Raw genomic sequence first — 26,292 nt, forward strand, 5'->3', positions numbered from 1 at the left:
TTTTCAATCTCCACGGTGATGTTTGACAATGGAATGATAGCAATACCAGATTTAAGCATAGCGACAGTCAGAAGGGCACCCGGCTTTCACCAGATCAAAAAACAAGAAATCAAGTTGATCACGTTTTGATAGAGCCAAACTTAGCCAATTGCTTCCGATAACATATAAGCACAGTGGTAAAGTATTGGCCACTCTATTCAAACAGCCGCAATATCCATACTAAGAAACCAGAAACATCCACCAATAGTTATGACGATTAGTAGAGTAATGCGGTATATAGGGCTTCATTATAATCAGTATCAACGCGTACTTCACTAAATAGTTATCCGGAGGTGGGAGCAACGTTTTTGGCCCAGGAAAAAGAGAGGAATTAAAAAAGGTGTGTGAAAAAAATCCAGATGTACAGGGGCCAGAATGAAGTATGAAAATGTTACCAAAGAGTGAAACACCATAAAACTGATTGCTTTTGTTGGTACAGGCATATCCTCCTGTAGAGGATGTAATAATACGGAAAGGTTATGGACAGAGCATTTTTCTAAACTGTTGTTATCCAATACTAGGGAAGACGACGAAAATACCACAGATCTATTTCCGGAAGATGGTATTGAGTGTATACCGACCAGGCAAGATGAGGCAAATATAGCAATAAACCGGCTGAAGAATAAGAAGTCCGCAGGAGCCGATGACTTACCAGCCGAGCTGATAAAGAACGGAGCCGACACGCTTCTGGCAGGAAGAACGTGTAGCCGATGATCGAATAGTGAGAATTAGGGTGTCCAAAACCGAAACCGGTTAACCGGTTACCCAGGTTTTCGTTAAAAACTGAAACCGGCATTCATCAAAATCTTCTTATTCGGTTAACAGAAAAAACGGTTATTTGTGTCGGTTTCCCGTTTTTTTTTAAATAGCAATATTTTCAATATTTCATTACAATATTACTTTTGAAAGTAAAATAAACTCAACTAACATAAAATATGGCAAATTTCTAGATGCCAAAGTATTTTGTGTAAAATGGTCTTAAAGCAGCTTTCGGCAGGTTATTTTTGTTGCATACTTCAGGGAGCCTTAATGGTGTGAGTGGAGGGAAGCTCTCTCTGAGGGCACGAGTATTCCTTTTTGACGCACAGTGTCCTAAAAACTAAATAATATTCAGAAAGTATTGTTGTAATTACAATTTAAAACGAATATTTAGTCCAATATTTTCATTATTCATGAAGTCGAAATAAAAAATTCCCTACAACAGATTCTTCTTTAGACCAAAAATATGAATTTTCAAAGAAAAATCATCTATTTATCAAGAATGTGCTTTATAACATATTAATTAACACGATCTTTAGACGAATATCAGGTTATAAATGAAATGTAATGATAATAAAATGTATGTTTGATTCAGACATTTCTCAATAATATGAAGCTTACAAAGCAAGACGACGTAAATTGTAAATTTAGTTCTTTTGGTACATAATTTGATATTAGTAATAGTTTATACTATTCTTAAAGGACAATTTCAATCTTAATATTGCTGTCCCAATTTCAAGGTTGAATGTCAGATATCATGGATTTGATGAGATAATTATATAACAAAGTCGTTATACTTAATGAAATATAAGCAATTTTATAGGTATTTAAAAACAAGCTTAAACCGGTTAACCGGTTTTTGAAAATTTTAATAACCGAAAACCAGTTTTTGGAAAAAGCAAAAATTTCGGTTAACCGAAAACCGTTTTTTAAATGGTTTTATTTAGCTCACCCCGTTTGTTTTATTATTTATTCTTGGGTCAAATTTAGTAATTCAAATTTCACCCTCTTCCTGTCAACCGATTAATCCGAAATTTTGTATACACTTTGGATTTTGGTGACAATACAATTATGTTTATTCATTATCATTATAAATTCAAGATGGCTGCCGCTACAAAATTGCGGATAATTTATGTTTTATTAATCCCATAAATATGGGTATCAAATGAAAGGGCTCAACAAGCAGAATACAATATACCATAAAAAATTGAAATCCAAGATGGCGGCCGCTACAAAATGGCGGATAACGTAGGTTTTATCAATCCCTTCAATATGGGTATCAAATGAAAGGGCTCAACAAGCAGAATACAATATACTATAAAAAATTGAAATCCAAGATGGCGGCCGCTACAAAATGGCGGATAACGTAGGTTTTATCAATCCCATCAATATGGGTATCAAATGAAGTGCTCAACCAGTAGAATACAATGTACTATATAAAATTAAAATCCAAGACGGCGGCCTCTACAAAATGGCGGATAACTTAGGTTTTATCAATCCCATCAACATGGGTATCAAATGAAAGGTCTCAACAAGTAGAATACAATTTACTATGCAAAATTGAAATCTAAGATGACCGCCGCTACCAAATGGCTGATAACAATTTTTTTTATCAATCCCACCAATATGGGTATCAAATAAAAGGGCTTGACGAGAAGAATACAGTGCACTATACAGTACATCTTATACACCCGAAAGCCATACAGTTTCCAGCTAAGTACAATTACAGGACGGCTGAAAGAAGAATGTTGCCTTTAATACTATCATGGGCTTCTACAATACATAAAATGCAGGGCAGCACTATGGATCACGCAGTCGTATACTTAGGTGCGAAACTGTTTGAAGAAGGTCAAGCCTACGTGGCTCTTAGTAGAGTAAGATCTTTGCAGGGACTACGTATAGAGGAGTTGGACTGCAATAAACTAACGGGCAAGAAACCTTGCAATAATGAAGCACTAAATGAATTAAACAGAATGCGAAATAAAAACTAGAAAATAAAAATAGGTAAAAAAACTTTTTAAGTTAAACGGTTTTATGTTAAACATACATTGCAATGTTTAAGATAAATGTACTAAAAACCAAAAAATAATAAAATAGATACAGTCGTGGGAATTATAAACATATGCATAGACTACACTAAAATAAAACCGTGGGGCACGTCAATTGTCTACAATCGTTGATCAAAATGTTCGTTTTGTAATGTTACACTATAATAAGGCAGTTGTTCAACCGACAGCGATGGACGTGTGATAAGTAGGGATAGAATGTGCAAACAAGCTAGCAAGCTCGATTATAAGCGAGTTTTAGGGTTTCATAGTGGTGAGCGAGTAGTACTTTGTCGATTAAAGACAAACTACGAACAGTAAAACGATTCCTCGCCAGCCAGCAGTGTGAATGTCCAACGATAAACTAGTTGAAACATCTCTTTTATTTACATGGAGTGTATAACTATTGGAATTTCCATGAGCAAGAAAATAGTAAGTAATTTCCTCACCGTCTACGGGCCAACTGCCTAACGACGAATTAAACGATTCTTCTATCGCACATTAAGTCGATAATTTGTAGACAATTGAGGTGCCCCACGGTTTTATTTTAGTCTAGTCTATGCATATGTTTATAATTCCCACGACTGTATCTATATTATTATTTGTTTGGTTTTTAGTACATTTATCTTAAACATTGCAATGTATGTTTAACATAAAACCGTTTAACTTAAAAAGTTTTTTTACCTATTTTTATTTATTATTAAGTTTTGCCTTTTTAGGGCGAAGGCCATTATTTGTGAGGTTTTAATTAATTTAATTAATCGAGCTATATGACCTATGGAGAATTACATTGAAAAATTGATATCTAGCGAAGTAGGACTTCACACATCAACCGCTATGCGACGATCGTTTCGTTAACTGGTTAGGTTAACCAAAGACATAAATACAACTAAGACTAGACAAAATGCATGCAACAAAAAAATGTTTACGAAACTTTGTATAGAAACATTACCCTTAACAGGTTGCAGTTAATTCAAAATCGCAACCAAGGAGGAACATTTCATGTAATGGTATCAGAAACTAAATTTATGAATTCAAGGATCTATTCAAGAATAATTCTATGTCAATTGGATCGGTAAATTCGGTTAAATACGTAAAAATGTATAAAAGAAAAAATTTTATATCACCATATCGTAATATAACATTATGTTAAATTCAAAAGCCATTCATTCACTGAGGAATGATAGCAAAAAAAATGTCTTATTTTGTTGTATTTATGTCTTTGGGTTAACATCCTCAGTCATATTAGATGTTGTTGCTGCTAGACAATTTTCGCAATTTGAAGCTCCTATTTATACATCCAAGATTGCAAACTTGCATTTGTGAATTTCAAATTGATGCTTTTTATTTCCAAAGACGACTCATTTGCTCCCCTTCTATTCTAGAAATCAAATTGTTTCAATATTACATCATATTACAGCCGATAGCTCTTTTCCGTCGTAGACTGTAGTATGTCTTTCACATCGAAAGATTTAAGTGAATTGTGGTTCAGAACGCTAAGACGTCAGCAACATTGTCTGTTAGTTGGCGACGATCCAGGTTCGAATGCAAGCCGGGATCAGCTGAATTTTTTATTTTAAGTTTTGCCTTTTCAGGGCGAAGGGCATTATTTGTGAGGTTTTTTAATTTAATTAATCGAGCTATATACCCGTTTTGTTTAAAAAAAAAAACGGATTTTTGAACACTCTAGTGAGAATCCTATGCTCTGTCCACAAGAAGGTGTTCTCATACTATAGGAGTATAACAGCCTGTTTTCGTAAAAAGTTTTTGCCGATTCGTTCGTCGATTTCATGAACGAAGACACAATTTGGTTTTCATAGCGGTTGATGTTTGTATTCGTGTGAGAAACAAATGAAAGCTTTTTATTTTCGTAATTTTTTTGGTTTTCGTAACAAAATCAGACGAACGAATACGTAAAAAATAAACGAATGGAAAAGACCCATCGTTTTGAATGAAAATTAAATAATTTGAGTAATAAATGGCACAAAACACACGAAAACTGGAAGGGAATGCAATTGTATTTATTTTCCATAGAAGCACACGCGTATATGTACATCCGTTTCTTCATATTATCACAATTATTTTTGGACAAATTTGATTAAATTTTTTCTTTTTTTTTTGGTGGTCATCTGTTTATCGGGGTTGCCATCAAGTAACACATTTTACGTGCAGATGCCTATGCAAAATTCACAAAATAAGTATCATGGAAACCCTGAAATATAAAAGCTTTTATGAAATATACGAAAGCTTTTAGATAAAAACGAATGGTTCGTACAATTTTACAAGAACCAAATTTTGAACGTATACGTTTTAGTACGAACGATTCGTGTGACAGACAAGCATTTTTACAAAAACACACTGTAAGTGTGTGGGATATTCTGTGTACGACTAAAGCCTATGGTCAATGAAGTAATTGGGTCATATCCATGCGTCTTTAGACCAAGCAAATCTACCATTGACCAAATATTTACCTAGCGGTAAACCAATATTTTTGTAGAGTTTAAAGCAGCCTATACTTTCATAGGTATTCCACGCCATATCTGAATATGGTATTCCAGAAAAGCTCATTCCGCTCTGTAAGATGACATCAACTGATACCTAGCCTTCTGTTAAAATTGGTAAGAACCTCTGTTTAGTACCAAAAGAGATTTCAGAAAAGTTTTAAGAGAGCCTTTCGTTGACCTGCTGGAAAAGATTATACGATATGCAGATGTTAAAAAATTACACAAAAGACAAAGTTAATATGTATCGACGTGCAATGCTTCCAATTAAGAAGAATAAGAAAATTCTACTTTGGTCTAAGTAAGCAGTTTTAAAACAAAGCCAAACAAAAATGATCTTCGCCTTAACAGGCAAAATTTCAAAAAAGCCACATCTCGTCAAGCAAAAATAACATTTAAAAAAACACTGATACTAACCTCGCTAATGTATCGTTTGAAGCCTGGGGACTTGCGCAAGCAAATAAGGCAGTGCTTGATGTGTTTGAGAGAAGAACATTCCTCGAAAGATGTACGGGTCAATTTGCGTTGACGGTGAATTGCGACGTGTTACGACCGAGGCTTACCAAAATTGATGCACCTATGATAACTCCTTCTATTTTTGGCCACAGTTAATGTGAACTCGCTACATAGTACGTAGTGTATCGGCTGTACAACAATATCAGTATATGTACGTTTAACTGTATCATAGGAATGAGCTGTGGCGAACCCAGAAACCAGGCGTGTAAATTCGAAAAAAGACTATATATTCCAAATTGGGAACGAAAAGCAACAATTAAAGAGGAGTGAAAAGTTTTCTTAGTTCGGCTTAGAGGACAAATGTTCTGTAGAGGGCCACCTAAGTAAGTAAATTATAATTACAGTGATTACCCGCTATTAACATATCAACATGATCCAAGAAGTTATCCATAGCTGGGTTAAAACTCAAAAGTGTTTAACATTTACGGAGAAGGTACCATATTATAACATAATGTAATTTTATTGTGTATATATTTTGAACTTTTGTAAAAGCGAAACCGAAAGGAATTGTCCGATATGGTCCATCTTCGAACTTGATATAAGTTTGAGAAAACTACCCAAAGGTATTGACAGATATAAACCATCTTGAGACTTGATGTACGGTTGGGGAAAATGTTACGATTTGCAAAGTTTCGGACACTCCATTCGCGAATTTATCGTGCTCATCAGTAATATTAATTGGTGGACTAGGAAAAACACGTGAGCAAAGGCTATTGTCGAGACGGGACCGACTATCCGATACCCTACACCACTAACCCTGGGCATAAGCTTTTCACTCGTAAACATATCTTTTAGGGAGATACTAAAGTTTTCGCCTTTCTGGCGAACTGAACCAAAGTAATTAATATTTAATCTAATACTTGACTACTGTCTACTTGGTACTGATTGAAAGCTTTGCTGGTCTTATTGATTAACATTTTACATGTCTTTATTGTACCAAATAGAAGCAGAGGTATTTGTCATTAAAGTAAAAACTTCAAAATATTAAAATTGTGATAGCTTAGAGCCTTTTGCAATAACTCTGATATTTTACCATAAATGCCGCATTTTGTATTAATTTAAAGTTCAGATGGTTTAGTTTCATTATCAAGCTCAAATTGCGACAAAAAAGAAATGGAAAAATGGGATGCATTACCGAAATTAGCTTTGCGATATCCCCGTTGTTTGAACAGCTACGCCAACCTACTTTGCATCATTGTAATTATGGGACTTTCTACTTTCATAGTCAGACCACCAACGGCAACCCACTTTACGTTGTAAATGTTATATTTTCTACTTTCCCATTCCGACCTCTGAATATTATCTGACCATCACCAAAATCAATAGGCTTCTTCGTCTCAAAATTTCGTGACGATCCGATCAAAATTGCGACCTGTAGCGTGAGTACAAAAAAAAAAAAAAAAAAAAAAATGGAAAAATGGGATGTGTTGCCGACTATTTCCATATCTCCGTTATTTGGCCACCTGCACCAACCTAATTTGCATCATTGTAAAGATGGAATTCTCTACTTTCATAGTCAGGCTTTGCCAAAGCTGTGATATTCGTCATTATAATTAAAATCGCAAAAATGAAAAGTTCGGTTTCATTAGCGACTATTTCGATATAATCCTTGTTTGGCCACCTACGACAACCTACTTTACATCGTTAGAAATTTGATATTTTCTACATTCATTGTCAGTTTTTGCTTTTGGTATACCCCTTATAGACGCTGGGATATTTGCTTTGGAAAAAAAAACGTTGAGTTTTTCTCCAGATACGTTTTTTTGCCCATTCTGACCCCTAAATATTATCCGACCATCACCAAAATCAATAGGCTTCTTCCCTTCCGGGACCCTCATCAACACCCAAAATTTGTTGACGATCCGTTCAAAATTGCCACCTGTAGCGTGATTACAAGGGGTAGATGGACAGACGGACGGACACACATTGCACACACACATCGACTCAGCTCGTGGAGACATTAATTTTTGTGTATATAAGTATGGGTCTACGACACCGACGTAGCCAGGGGGGGGGGGGGGCCGGGTATACCCCTTATAGACGCTGGGATATTTGCTTTGGAAAAAAAACGTTGAGTTTTTCTCCAGATACGTTTTTTTGCCCATTCTGACCCCTAAATATTATCCGACCATCACCAAAATCAATAGGCTTCTTCCCCTCCAGGAACCTCATCAACACCCAAAATTTGTTGACGATCCGTTCAAAATTGCCACCTGTAGCGTTATTACAAGGGTTAGATGGACAGACGGACGGACACACATTGCCAGATCGACTCAGCTCGTGGAGACATTAATTTTTGTGTATAAAAGTATGGGTCTACGACACCGACGTAGCCAGGGGGGGGGGGGGGGGGGGGCGGAATGGTTTTCATTCCCATAGGATATTAGCTTATGTTAATTATTTTTTTAATTTTCGAGTAAAATTTTAAAATAGTTTAGATTTTTAAAGAAATATGTAAAGTATTTGGGTCAACTACATTGGTTTACTTACTGAAAGTATGAAATAATGAAGAAGTTAGGGTTTTTGAGCAATTTTCTGCATAGTTATTGGTAAGTTTTAATGTGTTGTTTAAGCGTTTAATAGTAATTTTAGGCTGACTCTAAGTGTTGTTGAGTTCAGAACAAGATGTTTACTGGCTTGTAAACAATATCTAGAAAAAAAAAAACATTTTTGTGGTCCTTATTCTTTATTATGTTTCACATTTGCAAAAATAGAACTATATCAACCATTTTTTATGATAAAACTTCTGTTCCTCCGCAGTCTCGTTCGTTGAGATTATTAGAAACTGGTCTCTTGTTACAAATTAGTAAATGTCTATTGTACAAAAAAGGATTTTTCTGTCGTACTTTTATGTTTTGTTCTACCTTTCGAATGTTAATAAAACCAAGATTAACGAGCTTGAGGTCAATATTTATATTTTATTTATTGCATATTATTTCCAATATTTCGAAATTACATTGAATTTCAACTTCAGGGATTTTTTTCTGTCGATTTCACTGTGCAACATTTTTAATGTGATTTTGTGCAAACAATTCGAACTGATGATTTTTTGAAAGTACAGACCCAAACGACAAGAAACCTTAGTTGGGTTTTGTTGTGCGAGATCCAGCTCGGATTTTATGGCCCCATCTAAACATGGTTAAATATTAAGTTTTTAAAGAAATTCGGGGCTATATCTCTGAAACCAATGCGAATCTTCTTCTGACCTCTGAAGCAAATTTGTAGATAAGGACAATAATAAAATATTTGGAGAAATAATGAACTCGAAAAACTGCATATATTGCCTAAAATTTAAAAATATATGGAAAAATTCCACAATTTTTATACATTTCGCACCGTATATCCACAACCGTTAATTTTTTCTGAATATTTTCTTTTGGAAAAATATTCCCTGGAATGTAATACACAACTCTTCAGAACATGTCATTGTTGTGAAATGCCTCTATGCTGATGTTTTCAGTACATTTTTCAACGACGATTTAATAAAAATATCAATAATGTAGTGAAATCCGGGAACAAATTGAATACTCTACCAGCTGACGGAAAAAATCTGAAAATTTTTTTTAAATTGTAAGTTCTAAGTAGCCGGCCGGGCTTTAAGACTTTCTCCTATGGACAGGAGCCAATTTAGGGCACGAAAACAACATTATTTTTAATTTTTTTTTTCTTACTTTAACAAGGGAATTTTCGGAACTTCAGGGGCCCATATCTCGGGAAGTATGGACTTCCCCCCGGAAAAGTTTATATATTTGTGATCAGGACAACAAGATCTACCTGTGGTAATTTTTCCAGATTTTTCCGCCAGGTGGGAAAGTATTCTATTTATGCCGAAATCCGAAATGCGAGAATAAACTGTTGGTGTGAACTGTGTTTGAAATACGTGTTGTAAAAGATATGATGCAAAATACTGCTGAAACAACATGAAGTAAGCATTTTAGATTTTCAGAATGTTCTAAAGAATTGTTGAGAACTTTATTTGGAAGATTGTTGCAAAAGGTTACTTGGATATACCGTTACTGACCAGAATTTCAGCAATTATGTAAAATTTTCTATATTTTATATTTTGATGCCCTAGATGGAGTATTTCTCATGTTTTTTCAAAAGATAAGCTCTACTAGTTTAGGGCTACAATATTGCTAAAGACAGTAAGGCCAAATTCCTATTCGTTTCTGAGATAAAGACCTGATAAATGCAAAAACGTGTAGATTTAGCCCGGTTTAGATGAGGCCTTAAAATCCGAACTGGATCTGACAGGACAAAACCATACTAGGGTTTTTATAGTCTAAATATGTATTTTCAAAAAATTCATATCAGAAGTGTTTTGCATTTTCAGTGTTGCATAGTGTTACTCTTTGAATTGTATTTTGGGAATTATAGATGCACATTTGTAGATATGTTCCTTTTTCCTGCTTTGACAAAGGACTTTGTGACGACAAACGAAATCAAAAACAAAACTGATCGTCAAAATCTCAACAAGAATCAGTCGGCTTTGCGGACTGGAATATATCCTGAATCTGTGTGAACTGAAATTTTCATCTATGGACAGATCGAATAAGGGCCACACAACCAAAATCCTTTAACCCAAACCGATGTATTGGGAGATTTTCAGAATTGTGTAGCCATTTTCGGACGTATGAACTTGGAGACCAAATGTGGATTATATCATTGATCACAAGTGTTGCGGAGAAGGTACCTGAAGAAATGGACCGGACCGACATAGTTCATTTTGGAAGTAGATTTTATTTTGGAAGACATTCCATTTAAAAGATTTTGCTCCCACCAGTCATTTCAGTTCGTCACAGAATATTTTTCAGTTTTTTTTTTAGGATATATGGACTTGCCCCTGAAAAACTTGTACTGTAGTAATAGTGGCCCCGAGAACCCTTGTTGCCAAAAAGGAAAGCGTTTCCAGAGACGTCTTTTTATTTATTAATTTATTTATATCATATTTTTACTTATAACTAAATTATAAGCAAAAAGGAAGTGAAGCCATGACTACTTAGGTCTTCAGCTTACACTTATCCACTTATTTATTGTCGAGAGAGGTCTTAAACTGCACATCTCTGAACATTTTTGAAATACTCTGTGGAAGGTTACCGAAAGAATGGATTGATATGGTCCATCTTCGAAGTTGATCAAAATTTGGACAAAATAAAACGAAGGCCAAATTTTGGACCGATCTGTTCGAGAATCATCGTGTCCTCCACCAAGACGGACGAACACAGCTAAGTCGACTTCAAGTTTTCTGAAACAGATTTCTTCCAAACACACTTTGGCCCTAAAACCATTACTTCGATGAGGTTTATTTTGACTAAAGGCTGAGAGTATAAAAAATGTAGATTGGGAAACATTTTGTTCGTGGATTTTTGCTAAAAGAATGTATACATGTATTGATCTTGGGTTGGACGCCAGAATTTCATTTTAAAAGAATTCAAGACTGGTTGCCAGAGTTTTCCTAGTTCCTGATCAAGTTATGAGAAGATCCACGATCGGAAACAGAATTTCTATAAGAGAAGTCCGACGATTGGACGCCAAAATAGTCTATTTACATGCACGATTGGGCAATAGAATTCATCATTTACGTACCCGCGATTAGGTGCTAGAATTTCATGACTGATAGACTCACTATTGCTCAGAATATTTTTTTATCAAGAAAACCACTATCTGCCTTCAGAAATTCTTTGTGATAAGATCTACGATTGGACACCAAAATATCTTTAGGGAAATAACGATAGTTGGTTTCTTTATGACAATAAAAACGATTGGACACCTGAACTTCCGAAATTGAAAAATTGACCATACTCTGGAGTGGAAAATTGAAGCCTGAAACAAGGGGAAATTGGCCAAGAAATCTTACGCCATTTTAATTAAAAAATAGTAATGAAAATTATTTCATCAGTAAAATAAGCCTAAAATAAAGTTTAAATCATTGCAAAAAAAAAAAATAATATTTTTGCTAACATTAACTTTAAAAATTTTGGTCAGGTGGGCCCCCCCCGAAATGAAATCCTGGCTACGTCCCTGGTCTACGACCATTATTTCGAAACGTTACAAACTTTTTGGCCCTCCCCACATAGTGATGTAGGGTATAAATATACCATATATCAGAACCACAATGACCACCTTCGGTAAAAATTCTCAAACGACTCTCGAACGCTTTTAAACTCGGGAGGTACACGAAAATAAATTTTACAAAAGTATAACCCCCATTTTTAAATTTGTAGATTTATTTAGATTTATCGTCTCAAAAGAATGCTGGTAAAATACATCAATGTTCGTAGGTAGTATCAACTTTAACATTCTGTGACAAGGTCTCATGTGTTGCTTTGTCTATTTTTGAATTGTTTATCATTGAAAAATTTATGTATATGGGTTTGTTGTGAACCACTTTGCAGAATGGGGTTTCCTCAGCATGAAACAGTCACAACAGAATTAAGAACATACATATATTTGGACTCTGTCGCTCTGCTGATATTAGTGATTCCCCGCTTATTTTTGTATTCTAAAAATTGGAACATTACTAAATGCACAAGAAGCCAAATTTCTTATCACCATTAGTAATTCTAATATATACATTAGGGTAGCCCATAAAACGACGAAGTTTTTTTTTTTTTTTTTTTGAAACACCTACCCCATGATAGAACAAATATAAGGTAAAGTAAATTCTACAACAAATACATCTCAACAACAACCATATATAAATTTGTTTTTGTTTGTAATGTTACTACCAAAGATGTATGTAAACAAAATAAGGAAATGTCTATAAATTATTTGAATTTAAAAAACTAATAATTTTTCACATTTGATTTAATATTTTGGAAAACATTAATGAAAATTCGCTACATTATTAATTTGAATGTTTCCACGTCATTCCACTAAATGCATAATTTCTCGCAGAAAGTAGAATTCTTGTAAAAAATTTTGGGGTCGCTGGAAATTCATTGAAAAAGGAGAAGCTGGTTCAATCTTTTGTTTTTGAAATCTAAGAAGCATATGTTTATTAGGGCTTTATTTTTTTCAAGTTTAACAAAATACCTCACATATTAACAAACGTTGTACCGCCTCTATAAGCGGTGTTTTATTGTGCGGCTCGTCGTTCGGACTTGGAGGAGGTTACATATCATTGATATGAAGAAGTCTTTCTGGGAAATAGTTTTTTTTCGGAATGATATATTTTTTCCTCAAAAAATATATATCCCTAATGTACATCGAAATAGAAATAAATATATAAAATGTCGTATAGAATTTGAAACTCACTAACGTTACAACCGAGTTCAATCAGCTGTTTATTGCTGTTACCTTTTATTGTTCTACCATGCGCCTACCCCCTAAATTTATTCCATTTGATCCAAAACAACCTACATATATATGATATTTTATGGCGATCGGTTAAAGTTAACTTGATGGATCTTTTTTCCATAGTAATTTGTATGGGGCCAAAGGTACATTTTCAAGAAAATTCTCTAAAATCCGAATTTATGGTTCAATCGATGACAATTTTTTACCAGTTTATTGTTGTGCTTAAAAAGCGATTGCTACAAATCGAACGTAACATCTTATCCCACTGTATACAATTCTGTGTTTTATTTTTTACAGCTAGCCACACTCCAAACTAATTTCATATCAGCTGGGTTAAACCCACCCAATAAACATCGTGCATCTCGCTTACGTTATGCATAGCTTAAATGACAATTAGTGAGAGTGATTTTGAATTCATGATTAACGTAAGGCTGAGGGTTTTTTTGTGATGTATTTTTTTAATTCAAAATGATAATGACGACAATTCAAAATTATGATAAGAAATGTTTTATACTTCACTTGACATGGTATTTTCCAGGAAATAATGGGAATTCAATACTTGGACTTTGTAATGTTTATATATTTTATTATAAACATTATTTTGATATTTTATTAAAACTATTGTGCGGGGCAAATTAGACATTGTTCCCTAATTGTGAGACATCGTCGAAGATGTGGGTTATATATTTTAGGCCTGGGCGATTTGAAAACCTTAATGGGCTCTTCGCGTTTCCGATTCCTGGGATTGAACTGAGCACAAAAATCGACTGGACCATATGTCTACGGTGAAAATCGAACCTCCCGATTTTGTCTTGAAGTTTTTATTGGCGTTTTTTGGATATTTTGGCATATAACAGCCAAACCATTAAGATTTGCGATCCATCACAAAGACCAAAATTGTAGCCAAAACAATAATTAAGAACTCTCTAGTACATCGCAAAATATTGGAATGCTCCTTCCGACAGTTTTTGCCTTGAGAAAGTGCACATTTTTCCGAAAATATCGATAAATGACACTGTGTTACAAAAGTTGACCAGAAAAATATTCAAGCGTTCTGTTATAAAAAAAACGAAAATACCTTTAGTTCGTTTGGGTCACTTCTTTTAATTATTTTATAACGGTAAAAGTAGTGAAAATCTGGGTTTCTTACATTTTCAAATATAAACGGGCATATCTTCTTTTTTTCACAACGGATTTCTATTGACCATTGTTCCTTTTAAAGGGATGAATAATATCTTTCGAATAAGCTATTATTTGTTCGAATCGGTTAATAAATGGCTAATTTATAGTGGTTGATTCATACCAGTACAATTACTTAGTACTTTAACCGTTTTTATGTTTTGTTCAATATTAATTTTGAAAATTATGAGAAATTCAGTTTAAGTACAAAGTAAATGTATTGTTATGAATCATGGCACAATTACTCAGGTAGTGGCATAGTAAAATTTTGAATATGTTATGTCAAAACTTTCTTTATGTTGTTGGGGAAATTACAACAAAAATAATTTTTTTATAAAGAGATTTGACTTTTCATATTCGAACAGCTGGTGTGATACCACTACCTTGGTAATTGTGTCATGGTGTGAATCAAACACTATAACTTAGCCATTTATTAATTGATTTGAACAAATAATAGTTATTTCACTAATAACTTTACCAATTTTCACACAAAAGTTCTGGTCCAGTTAATCCGCAAAATATTATCTGATCATCACGTTAAATTGCAGGCTACTTCTTTGTCGTAAACACAAACCTTAAATAAAACTTCGTGCCGACCAGACTACCATTGCGACCTACAGAGCCGCTACAAAATTGGATAAAATTTTGTTGGTCCATTTCACCCCCTTAACATTTCACGATCATCGTCAAAAACTATAGAGGTCTATTCTGGTCTGAACTCGACCTCCATACAAACATTTGAAGATTGGTTCATAATTGCGGTCTATAGCGTGCGTACAATTTTTAATGGACTAACAGACGGACTGACGGACGGACACACATCTCAAAATCGCTTTATCTCGTCGAGATATGAATTTTTGTATACCACATGGGGGGTCTACTACGAATAATTCGCAGTGTTATATGCATTTTTCGAAAAACAAACTTATAATACCCTATCACATTGCTACACCAAAAACAACTGGGTTAATGAATTAAATCTTGGCCGACACTCGCTTAAAACGAAGATCGTGAGGGTCGTGCAAAAACAGGCGTTGTTCAAGAAACACCGTGCCTGAACAGACAATGCAAGATCGCCATGTTATATACCGTCAGATAGGGATATCCTTGGGCATTTCTTCCACCAACCAAACATTTGAACATCTGGCCGCAGAAATTGGGTTTTCTCGTTAGATCCAGCACAATTTGACAATTGCTCAAAAAAGGCCCCGGCCGTGCTCAGTCTGGGGCAGTCCTTTTCCATCAGAGACGGTCAGTCTCAGACGGATTCGGATGCGTTCACATAAAAGTAAAAGTGTTAAGGTAGCTTTGGTTGAAAGTGTGTGTGTGGGTTAAAGCAAATGGTCGCCTGTTTCTGTGGCAAAAGTGACCATGTGGCGGTTCTTCGACTTGAGCAATGTAGGACGGTTAATTCTGAGTAGTACCCTACAATTTGTTTGCCTGAAGTTTCCTGAGAAATTCGAAAAACGAACATGACAAGACGAATCATTGTGCACCATAACAATGCGAGCTCTCACACATCGATTCAAAACAGTGTTTTTTGACCGGACAAATCGTGGAATTGATTTGTCATCCGCAGTACAACCCTGACTTGGCACCTAATGACTTCATTTAATTCAAGCACATCAAGAAAAAAAATGCGTGGTCAACGGTTTTCGTCGTTAGAAGTTACTGTTAAAGCGTTCAAAAACCATGTTTTGGAGGTGTATCATTCAGAGTGGAAGAAGTGCTTCAACAATTGGTTTGAGCGTATGTAAAATTCTATAAATCGTGCTTCAGACTGCTTAAGAAAACAATATTTTATTTTATTATGGTAAATATTCGCGTCTTTATTGTTAGGCCAGAGAGTTATCGAGCAACCCTCGTATTATACAAAAAAAGTTGACAAACATGTAGGAGGTATTTTATATTGATTGATCTGGAAGTGTTTTTGTGTGCAAATATTTTGAGCAGCACTGTGACTATACTAGGCCTGTACTGATGCATTCGGAAATGTTTATTTTTAATTGGTCAAAATAATTCCTGGAATTTCATTCATAACAACTGTAATTTGAACAATTCGCGTAATTGGTTTTTCAGGGATTTGATAATAAATACCTTATCTTTTGCAATGAGTCTTTATGTCTGTTCCACGAAAAAGAAAAGAATCATAAAAGATAGTTTATAGTGTTTTTTTTTTTTTAATTTGGATTTCCCACAATTGTGCCAGTGATGAATGGCAGAGCTGGAAAAGTAAATAAATAAATAGTAAACAATGACAATACTATGCTTTTATTTACTTTGCAACAGTCATTGAACAGTCATTACTATATAAAATATAATTTTTCACGGTTATTTCAGACGGAATAATTATGAGTGCAGATCATTTCTATTTATATCTTTTATGAGATCTGCTTCTTATCGCCAAGTTTGAAAAGTTATGGGAGTATAGTACAACAACATAGCTTTATATCAGTTACACATAAACTGTCGACTGTGGCCAAATATAAAATATATAGGAAATGAGGTTTCGAGCTATTCCACTATGTCATGTTGTGAAATTTCATTTTAATAATATCTTTTGTTGCTGTAACAGCATACGATATGTTTGTGTATGCGTGGCCCTGCTTAATCTGGTTTACGAATCTCTAGGTCTAGGCATGTGGCTGCATAAATTGGTTGTAACCATAAATCTACTGGACTTAGGTGAGTAAACTTGGCAGGGCTTTTGATAAATAGAGTTTGCACTCAGTGGACAGAATTCACACGATAGCTGCTTATGGCAACTGCGACTGAATATCCCTCCTGACATGCCTGGATTAGAACACCCGCCCCCAATCATAATGACCCTTACCTTAACACCCGAACAGGTATCGCAACTAGATCTTGTTATTGTGTCGCCGTAGTGGAACAATCTTCGTGTCTTCATGCAGAAGGTCCACTGATGGCATGGGTAGGCACCCTGTTGCAGTTCTCAGTGTGGTGTTCTGATGGGTTTGAATATTTTTCCGTCGCGTTGCACTTGAGTTCTTCACAAATATGTGTGGAGATGGCGTGCAGCGCTGTTGTCGTGCTGGGCTGCTTACAGAACCCATGCTGATGATCGGCAACTGAGTAGCTATTTTAAACGCTGATGAGGATTAAAGCTTCAAGAGTCTTTGCTACGGGCGACAAAAGCGAAATCGGTTCGTACGATTCACCTTTGCTGGCATCCTTGCCCGGATTCAGTAGCGGGACCACCCTGCCCAATTTCCAGCGATGTGTGTGGCTATCGACAGGTTGAGAAATTCACTGAGATACTCGTCTCCATCACATCAAACTGTTTCAGCATTACCATTTAGATTCCATGAGGGCGCGTCGGATGACTTAGCGTTCCTGATGACATTCGCAACATCATCTATTGTAAATTTTTCTGGTTCATCCTCGGCAGGAAGAGATCTAATGCGAAGTTGTACTCTTCTCTTCGCCCTGTCACTACCGGGATACTTGATGAATTGTCAATTAAGATAACCTGCGCATCTCTCCGTATCAGTCAGTGTAACGTCGCCAAACGTGATTGGGCTCCTATCTTCCTTCGGCCTAGGTTTCGAAAGTCGCTTTCAATTCACTTATTCCGGCTCCAATTTTGAAACTCTCCAGATGATCTGGCTATTCCTCTTGTGATCACCGACCAAACCGCTAACTGCCAGTGTAAGCTCCCTAACTAATCACTAGGATTGGCTCGATGAAACTCATCACGCTCCTTTGATAGTCCCGCGTGATGGTCTGAGCCAAGAGAAATGTCGGGTTGCCAGGAGACAACATTTGTCAGACCTGGTGACGCGATGATTATGTCTAGCAAAATATGGTAACCTCCTCTAATTTTAGTTGTTGTTGTTGTAGCAACGCAAATATCTTCGTTCGTGTATTATTTCAGTTATCAAGTTCTGGTTCCTCCGTATCCAGATTAAAAAATGCTATAACCTGAACTTGTTGCGTCAATAAAGAATCAGAAGACAGATGATTGGGATTATCTGAGCAGCTGAACAAATGCAGCGTGTCGTGTGGTCCCAATCCACATGTCGAACATGTGTTGGTTATGGTGGCATCAATTCGGGTTCAATGCGAATTGAGACGTCTGCTCCGCTTGGCTGAAACCACTCGTGTTCGCCTTGGAAGCTGGCGGTCTTCTGCTGCGATTGATGGAGGGTGATCCCCAAGTACGGCACACTGTATCTCTGTACTGCCTGCGCGACTGCATCAGTTTAAATGTATCTTAGCTTGCTTGATAGGCTCGGTGGTCTAGAGGTTCTCATTTATATATTTGGACCTCTTTCTCTCTAGATCATGAAGACCTTTTCTGACGTGTTCGGTGGGGCAAGCCTGTCCATTAAATCGTGACAGGGATGCTCACGGCGATTACACCCATGCAGACAACATCCAGTTGTGCTGATAATAGTACACTGGTGTCATGAGGAGGCATCCTGTTGCAGTCATCTGTGCGGCATTCTGGCAGGTTGGAACATTCTTCTACTGCGTAGCGCTAACATTTGCATACCATACTGGAGCCGCATAGCTTACCACAGACCGGCCTATTGCTTTATAAGAGGTAAACAAGGTTACTTTGTTAGCACCCCAAGTGCTACCGGCCAGCGTTTTGAGGACCTTTTTCCTACTTCTGATCTTATCGCAAATAGATGTGGCGTACGAATTAAACATGGTATCGAACGGTACACCCAATATTTTGGGGCAGTTAATGGTCGGAATCAGTACACCATCGACCACTAAGTTCAGTGTGAGCCTCATTTCAGTGGTCCAAGTGGTGAACCGTGTGGCAGTGGATTTAGCGGCGGATATTATCATAATCCTCTGATGGAAGAACTGCACTAAGTCAGCTATGTAGACATTTAACCTATCACATATGTCATCGACGATAGGACCCGACGTCAAGATAGTACAATTATCCGCATATATTACGATATCTATACCGTGTGGAGTTTCAGAAGAGTAGAGGTTAAACAGTTCCGGAGATATCGCCCCACCTTGAGGAATTCCCTGTTTCACACTACTGGGTTCGGACTTATGTATTTGTGTTATAATTTTGATAGGAGAGTTCTCATTGACCGTGCAAAAACGTAGTGCAAACAATGTTCTCAGCCAGTGCTATACTCCTCTGGTCATTACCTATGTAGGATCGAATGCCACAACTCCTGATGAGCATAAGAACAGTTGGGCTAATGTCGTTTTATAGGTTAAGCTACTTTATCTCACCTGACTGCCACCCACATACATTCCATATACGGGTTATTAGGGCCAGGTTCACGCGAGTTAGGGTTGTTTTGAACAGGCCGACTTGTGCAATGGGAAAGATACCTCAACTTTTGTTGCGATCCTTAATTAGTATTTTGCAACCATCGCAATACTGCAAGAGGCAGTTATTGTTGGGCCTGGTATCCTGTACCTCCGCGCTTATATTGCTAAAATAGATACAAACTCAAACATACATATGTATGTATATACATTGGCTGCAATGTTGGTCGGAAAAGGGCTTTTGAATGGTTCCGGGTTAATTCAGTGTCGACGAACCTGTCGCCATATTACCTGAAACTTTACTTTAAATTTTTCAGAATAACTTGTCTGGAATCAAAACAGATTTTATAATGTGCTTCTAATTTTGAAGGAATAAACAGAAAGGAATTGTGATCGAGCTTATGGTCCATCCCCTCAAAACATTGGCATTTGCTTACTTGTTTTATTTTGTGCATCAATGGTTTAAGCTACAAACTAATTTCTCTTTCACTCTCTCTCTATATATCACTTTTAAAATTAGTTGCGGACTCTTCGAACCAGTCAACCTCATCAGGTAATGATTCAGTGCCGGAGTGTTCAATTAACTCTTTGTTCAGCTGGCAATGTGACAATGGCCAGTGCATACAAATGGAAGAGTTGTGTGACGGTGTTATAAATTGTGAAGATGAATCCGATGAGACAGTGGAACATTGTATTGACAAGACATGTCCCGACTATGCGTTTAAATGTGCCTATGGCGGCTGTATACCGGGCAATGAACGTTGTAATGGAATACGAGATTGTATTGACGGGTCCGATGAAATACGTTATTTGTGTGATAGTTCGTTGAACTTTTTCCAAGAGCTGAGAGGATCTTGTTGGTAAGTTGCAATACTATTTGTTATGTTGCATAATTATCTTCTATCTCTTTCTTTTAATATCTTTTAATCTTTTAATATTTTGCAGGTTATCCTCGCACATGCAATGTAAAACCGGAGAATGTATTAGCCGTGACTCTGTGTGTGACGGTGTGGCAGATTGTAAAGATGCCAGTGATGAAACACTGGAAATATGCAGTATTTTTGATTGTCCTGATTATAGTTTTCGCTGTGGTTATGGTGCCTGTGTACCGGGTAATGCAAGATGTAATGGAATTAGAGACTGTTTAGATGGTTCCGATGAGTTACCAAGTCATTGTGGTGTTATTTCAACAACAACATCACCAACTTCAGCTGAAGCTGCAAGTGGAAATAAAACAACAGCAGCAATATATGGTACAAGTAGGCCCAGCTATATAACATCTAGTCCAACAACACATACTCCAACACCGCCTATTTCAATGTCTACATCAAGACCGATGTATGTTACCTCAAGAGTTTCAACATATACACAGTCCTCATATATTCCAAGCAGTACAACAACACCATCTTCAATAAGTCATCACATAAGTCAAACTTCACGCATACCAATTGTACCCTCGACTTATGGTGATGTTATTGCTACGAAATTTTGCACCCCCAATGCCGTTGTAAGGGGCGTCTCTACAATTGCTTCATGTTCATACAATAACACACCGGTTAGTTGTTATCACAATGTTCCCATTGGCACTTCAGCTCAAGTTTTCTGTGCTGCGGGTTATGTAAGACCACGTCCCAATCTCTTAGATAGCTTAACTTTGTATTGTAATTTTGATGGAGAATGGAATCGTCCGAAATTTAAATGCGTTCCTCGTTGTGGCGTTTTGAGTGAGGACCAAAAAAGAAACACCATTAAACCATGGGATGTTACCGTATTTAGACGTAGCAATACACCAATCTTTAAACCGATTTGCAGTGGTGTCATAGTCTCGCCTAAGATTGTCATATCAGGTAAAATAATCTATATATAGTGGAAGCTCGATAATTCTAATTTCTATAATTTATGAAATATTTCGATTGAACCTGTCTAAAAAAAGTGCTCATGAAGGGCCTTGAGATTTTTGTATTGTCGTTTACGAATTATCGAGAGCCTACTATACCACTATCTGTGATAATCCTGATGCTATTTTTTGAAAATCTCTGTTTCAGCTGGTACCTGTTTACTATCTGGAAATGGAATTTATGCCACAGATCCGGCTGTCTACAATGTTGTTGAGGGTTACTATAATTATGTCTACAGAGAGGGTGATCCACAAAGGGTAACGGTTCACAATATATCAGCTGTAAGGGTGTAAGTATTCAAATGGGGTTTAACCATTTGAAAGAACATCAATTAAAACAACTAAGAACGGCATTAAGTTCGGTCGGGCCGATCCTTTTATACCCTCAACCACAAACTGTTTCTAAGTAAATAGGAAATTAGTTTTCTCCTATTCCATGTGTGAGCAGAATATTATAACTGATCGTCGCTTTTCTTTCCAAAACTTGGACCAATATATACAACTTTTCGAATGTAGCTTTTGTATCCTCGGGCTATACAAAAACGCTTACGTACACTATATGATTTTTCAGTGCCAAATTTCAGACATTTCGGTGGGATATTGAGGTCACAACCGTCAAAATACCAAAAATTGCGAGATACCGCTCTACGGCGGCTATATGAAGCAGTGAAAATATACCTGCAAATTTCAGGTGGAAAATGTTAAACTTCAAACTTGCACTAAATAGCTTCAAAATACCGAAAATCCGGCGGTACTGTTCTATTTGGCTTTATGAAGGAGTGGGCCTATACCGCCAAATACAAGTTAACAGAAGGTATAGATCGGACAACACCTTCGGGTACCTCCCTCACAAAAGTTCGAAGTTTTCGCTTAATTGTAGTTTAAGAGCCTTTCGAGGATAGTTTTGAAATTGTTATCGAAGGTACGGCATGTGGTCTTATTTACAGTGATATCATGTTTTTCGTGGGCAAGTCCATGCTTTGAAACGTAGTAGTCCATAAAATTAAAAAAATCCTACGGTAGGCAACTAAAATGACTGGTGGACATGATAACTGTCGAAAGGAGTGAATGAAGGTCCAACCGTTGCATATCGTGCTATTTCTCTCAAACTTAAATCAAGTTCGAAGATGGACTGTGTCGAACAAGTCCATACCTACTTCACTAAACTTCAATACCTCGGCGGCCGGTTCTATGCAACGGATTGATTCGGAGGAATCTTCGATCAGGGGCCGTCACCTCAACAATTATGTGTTTGTGTATTTTTTCACAATGAAAATTCAGAAATACCTGCTCCGAGAATGCCTTCCCCAACCTTCTTCGGTCCGTGTTGGGATAGAGAAGAACCCTGGGCCATGGATCTCTTCTGTTTACCAGATCCGCATCCACCACATGTCAACAATGGTGAGATGTAATGGATATGGGGAATGTCTGTACTTCCGGAGCTGGTCTAGTCTAAACCGCCTTTAGGACAGCTGCGATAGGAGTAATGTTGCTGCTTGCTGTCCCTAAATATTTCACAGCAAGTCTTCATCTTCGTTGTGGGAATATGATACACCCCGCAGTCTCCTCATGAATAATAAACATAGCATTTGACACTCCAGGTTATTGTTCAACGACCCACAAGTGCATAGTCTCGACAATTGAACTGCAGCGAAATCGAAACATCATGATAGCCGTGAACCAAGAAACAAAGTTTACCGTGACCTCTTGCTTGCGACGTTGCGTTGGTTACAACGTTTTGTGGAAGTATAGACATATCTCGCTTGACTCTAGTGACCCATACATGGAATTATGGAGGAAGCGCTAATGTGTGCGACTGCCGAGGTATAGGCACATATCCGATTTGCTCGAATTTGCTCGCTAGTCCCGATTTCCTCGATTTTCTCGCGAGTGAAAAATACCTGCTAGTGGGAGTACTCGAAGAGTAAGAGCTTTACAAGAAGTTTCCTCTCCACTCTTCGGAATAAAATTGGGCAAATCTGATCCCTGCATTTGCGAGTGGCATAGAAAAATAGAGAATAATCGATTTTTTTCCTACTCGCAGGAGTACGCCCTCTCGAAATCGAGCTAGTTTCACTCTCTACTTGAATAGAAAACATAAGTTTTCTATTAAAGAGTAACTATCGTCTGGTGCTTGGGGACTTCAATGCTCAAAATGAGTTTTGGTATTCCGTCCTAGGCAATGACCAGAGTTACTTTTCTGAACAATGGGAAAGCTGATTAGCAAGGGTTCAGAGAATTTACCAATCACTCTTTCAAGGAGATACTCAGATCCTCGAGTAGCTACAAGAATTTTTCGGGACATCATCACAGCTGCAGCCGCTCGCTACGCAAAAGGAGACTTAATTTCTCAGCAGAGCCGACGTTATTAGCAAATGAGCGTGATGAGCTTCGTCGTACAAACCCTGAAGAACCAACTAATTTTGAAGTACGAACCCTGAAGACCCAACTAATTCTTGAAGTCTACAACATAAGCAGAAAAGTGAACTGAAGTGCAGTTAATTTCAACGTCTGGGCTGCGACAGATCCGAAAAAATGCGTGTGTTATTTTAACCGACAGTTAATAGAACATCCTGCAAGCGACAAGGCGAAGAGGAGTGTGCTATGTCATATAAGAGCCCTTTCAGCAGAGGATGTACCACCACAATCCGAAAAGCGAAATAATCCAACAACTGGATGATCCCGGAGTTGAATATTTGACAAGTTTGTCGTTAGCCACACATTTTGTACAAGATGCCTGAAAAATCAATAGGGTTGTCCCGCTACTGAAGCCAGGTAAGGATGCCAGCAGAAAAGAATCTTACAAGCCCATTTGCCAACTGTCGCCAGCAGCGAAGATTCTAGAGGACCACTACTACATAGTTGCCAACATCATTACATGCTATATCCGCACATATCAGTTGAGAACTGAACCAAAACATGCCGAAAATCGAATTAATCCAAAGCATTGGACACACACGGAATCCTAATGGTAGAATTTTAAACAACTGGATGATCCCGGAGTTGAATATTTGACAAAAAATAAATAGGGTCGTCCCGCTACTGGAGCCAGGCAAGGATGCCAGCAGAGACGAATCGTATAAGGCGATTTCCCCTCTGTCACCGGTGGCGAAGATTCTAGAGTCACTACTACCCTCCGTAGCCTAACAACCATACCCGCCATATCCACACATATCACTCGAGGACTGAACCTAAACATGCCGTGCAATCAAAAGCCATTATGACTTACGATCAACCGAAGACCTTCGATACCGTCAACAATGCCAAACTATTCGAGAAAATAGAAGAGACTTTGGATAGCGAATTAAATGTCTGACGCCAGTGGTTCGCGGAACCCGTAGTGTGAAATATAAATTCCCCAGGGCGGGGTGATATTTCCGGAACTGTTCAACCTCTACCCTTTACACACTCTCTAGGCAGCATGGAGATCGTAATGTATGCGGATAGTTGTGCCATCTTGGTTTCGTGTCCTACCGTCTACATAGCTGATCTAGCACAATTCTTCCATCTGAGAAACATGAAAATATCCGCCGCTAAATCTACTAAAATGAGAATCCCTCTGAATATATTGGTAGATAGTGTCCGGATCCCGACCACTAACTACCCCACCATATTTGGTGTAACGTTTGATAGCATGTTTAAGCCGTCCGCGCGGGCCAGCTATTTGCGACAGGATCAGAAGTAGGAACAAGGTTCTCAAGTCGCTGGCAGGCAGCACTTTTAGCGCTGACAAAAGAAACCTTGTTGATCTCTTAAGTAAAAGGCCGGTCTGTTAATTTTAGCGCTACACAGCGGAAGAATATTCCAAGTATTCCTAAATGGCGCACTTAGGACTGCCACAGAGTGCCTCCTCATGACACGAGTGGACGATCTTTATGAGGAGACGAAGATTTTACCGGTAAATTAACACAAGAAAATTTTGTCGATACAGTACCTGCTGGAGTGTTACCGCCGTGAGCATCCCTGCCACGATTTAGTGGATTAAGAGAGACCTTTATGGTCTGGAGGGGTAGGTTCAAAGATATAAGGGAGAAGCTCTAGATTAACGAGTCTATCAAACAGTACATAGGTACGCTGTGAATGCCGTGCTCTGAGAAGACAACCCATACTTCGCAGCAGAAGAACGCTAGCTGCAAATGCTAACACGAGTGGCTTTAGCCTAGTTAATATCATATTAGGCCCGAATTGATGGCTCGATGTCCAACACATACCTGTGGATTGGGACCACACGAAAGAGTGCTATTGGTTGATTATACCCACCATCATAATATGGAGGGTATTATTAAATTTGTCATTCCGTTTTTAAGACATCGATATTTTCGAAGGAAAACCTATAACATATATATACTCTCCTTGATCAGCATAACATTCTAAGTCGGACATGGTTATGTTCGTCCGTCTGTCAGTTGAAATCAAGATACAGCTCTCAAGATTTAAGATCGAGCTTTATAATTTGGTATATATGTTTATATTACTCCTAGGATATTTTGTACTGAAAATGGGCTATATCGGTCTATGATTTGATTTAGCCCCCATAGAGCGGTACTTCCCGATTTTCGGCATTTTGAAGGTTGTGGCCTCAATATCGCATCGAAATGACTGAAATTTGGTACTTAATCTTCGTTTGGAGTATAAAACTTTTGAGCGTCATTATAAATATTCCACAAACATCCTAGAAGGGACAAGGGCGACTTCTCTCATATCAATGAGTGCATCCCGAGTCCGAATGGCGTGTCTAAGACACCACTTCTAAAGAAGTTTTGCATGACTGAAATATTCAGGAAATGTC

At 37.3% G+C, this 26,292-nt stretch overlaps 1 protein-coding gene across 2 annotated transcripts in view; it reads left to right on the forward strand.

Moving 5' to 3' along the window:
- Window positions 1-26,292, forward strand: part of LOC141404016 (modular serine protease-like) — a 55,486-nt gene that overhangs the window by 24,863 nt on the left and 4,331 nt on the right. For both annotated transcript variants that reach the window (XR_012412935.1, XM_073987215.1), the window contains exons 2-4: window positions 20,127-20,466; window positions 20,552-21,453; window positions 21,652-21,793. Coding sequence is in view for 1 of the 2 variants with exons in the window: in XM_073987215.1 (XP_073843316.1) it covers window positions 20,127-20,466; window positions 20,552-21,453; window positions 21,652-21,793 (1,384 nt within the window). In the remaining variant the exon portion in view is untranslated. The remainder of the gene's footprint in view (window positions 1-20,126; window positions 20,467-20,551; window positions 21,454-21,651; window positions 21,794-26,292) is intronic.

Source organism: Musca autumnalis, unplaced genomic scaffold (assembly GCF_047663935.1).
Source record: "Musca autumnalis isolate F117 unplaced genomic scaffold, ASM4766393v1 scaffold_1, whole genome shotgun sequence".
Lineage (NCBI taxonomy): Eukaryota > Metazoa > Arthropoda > Insecta > Diptera > Muscidae > Musca > Musca autumnalis.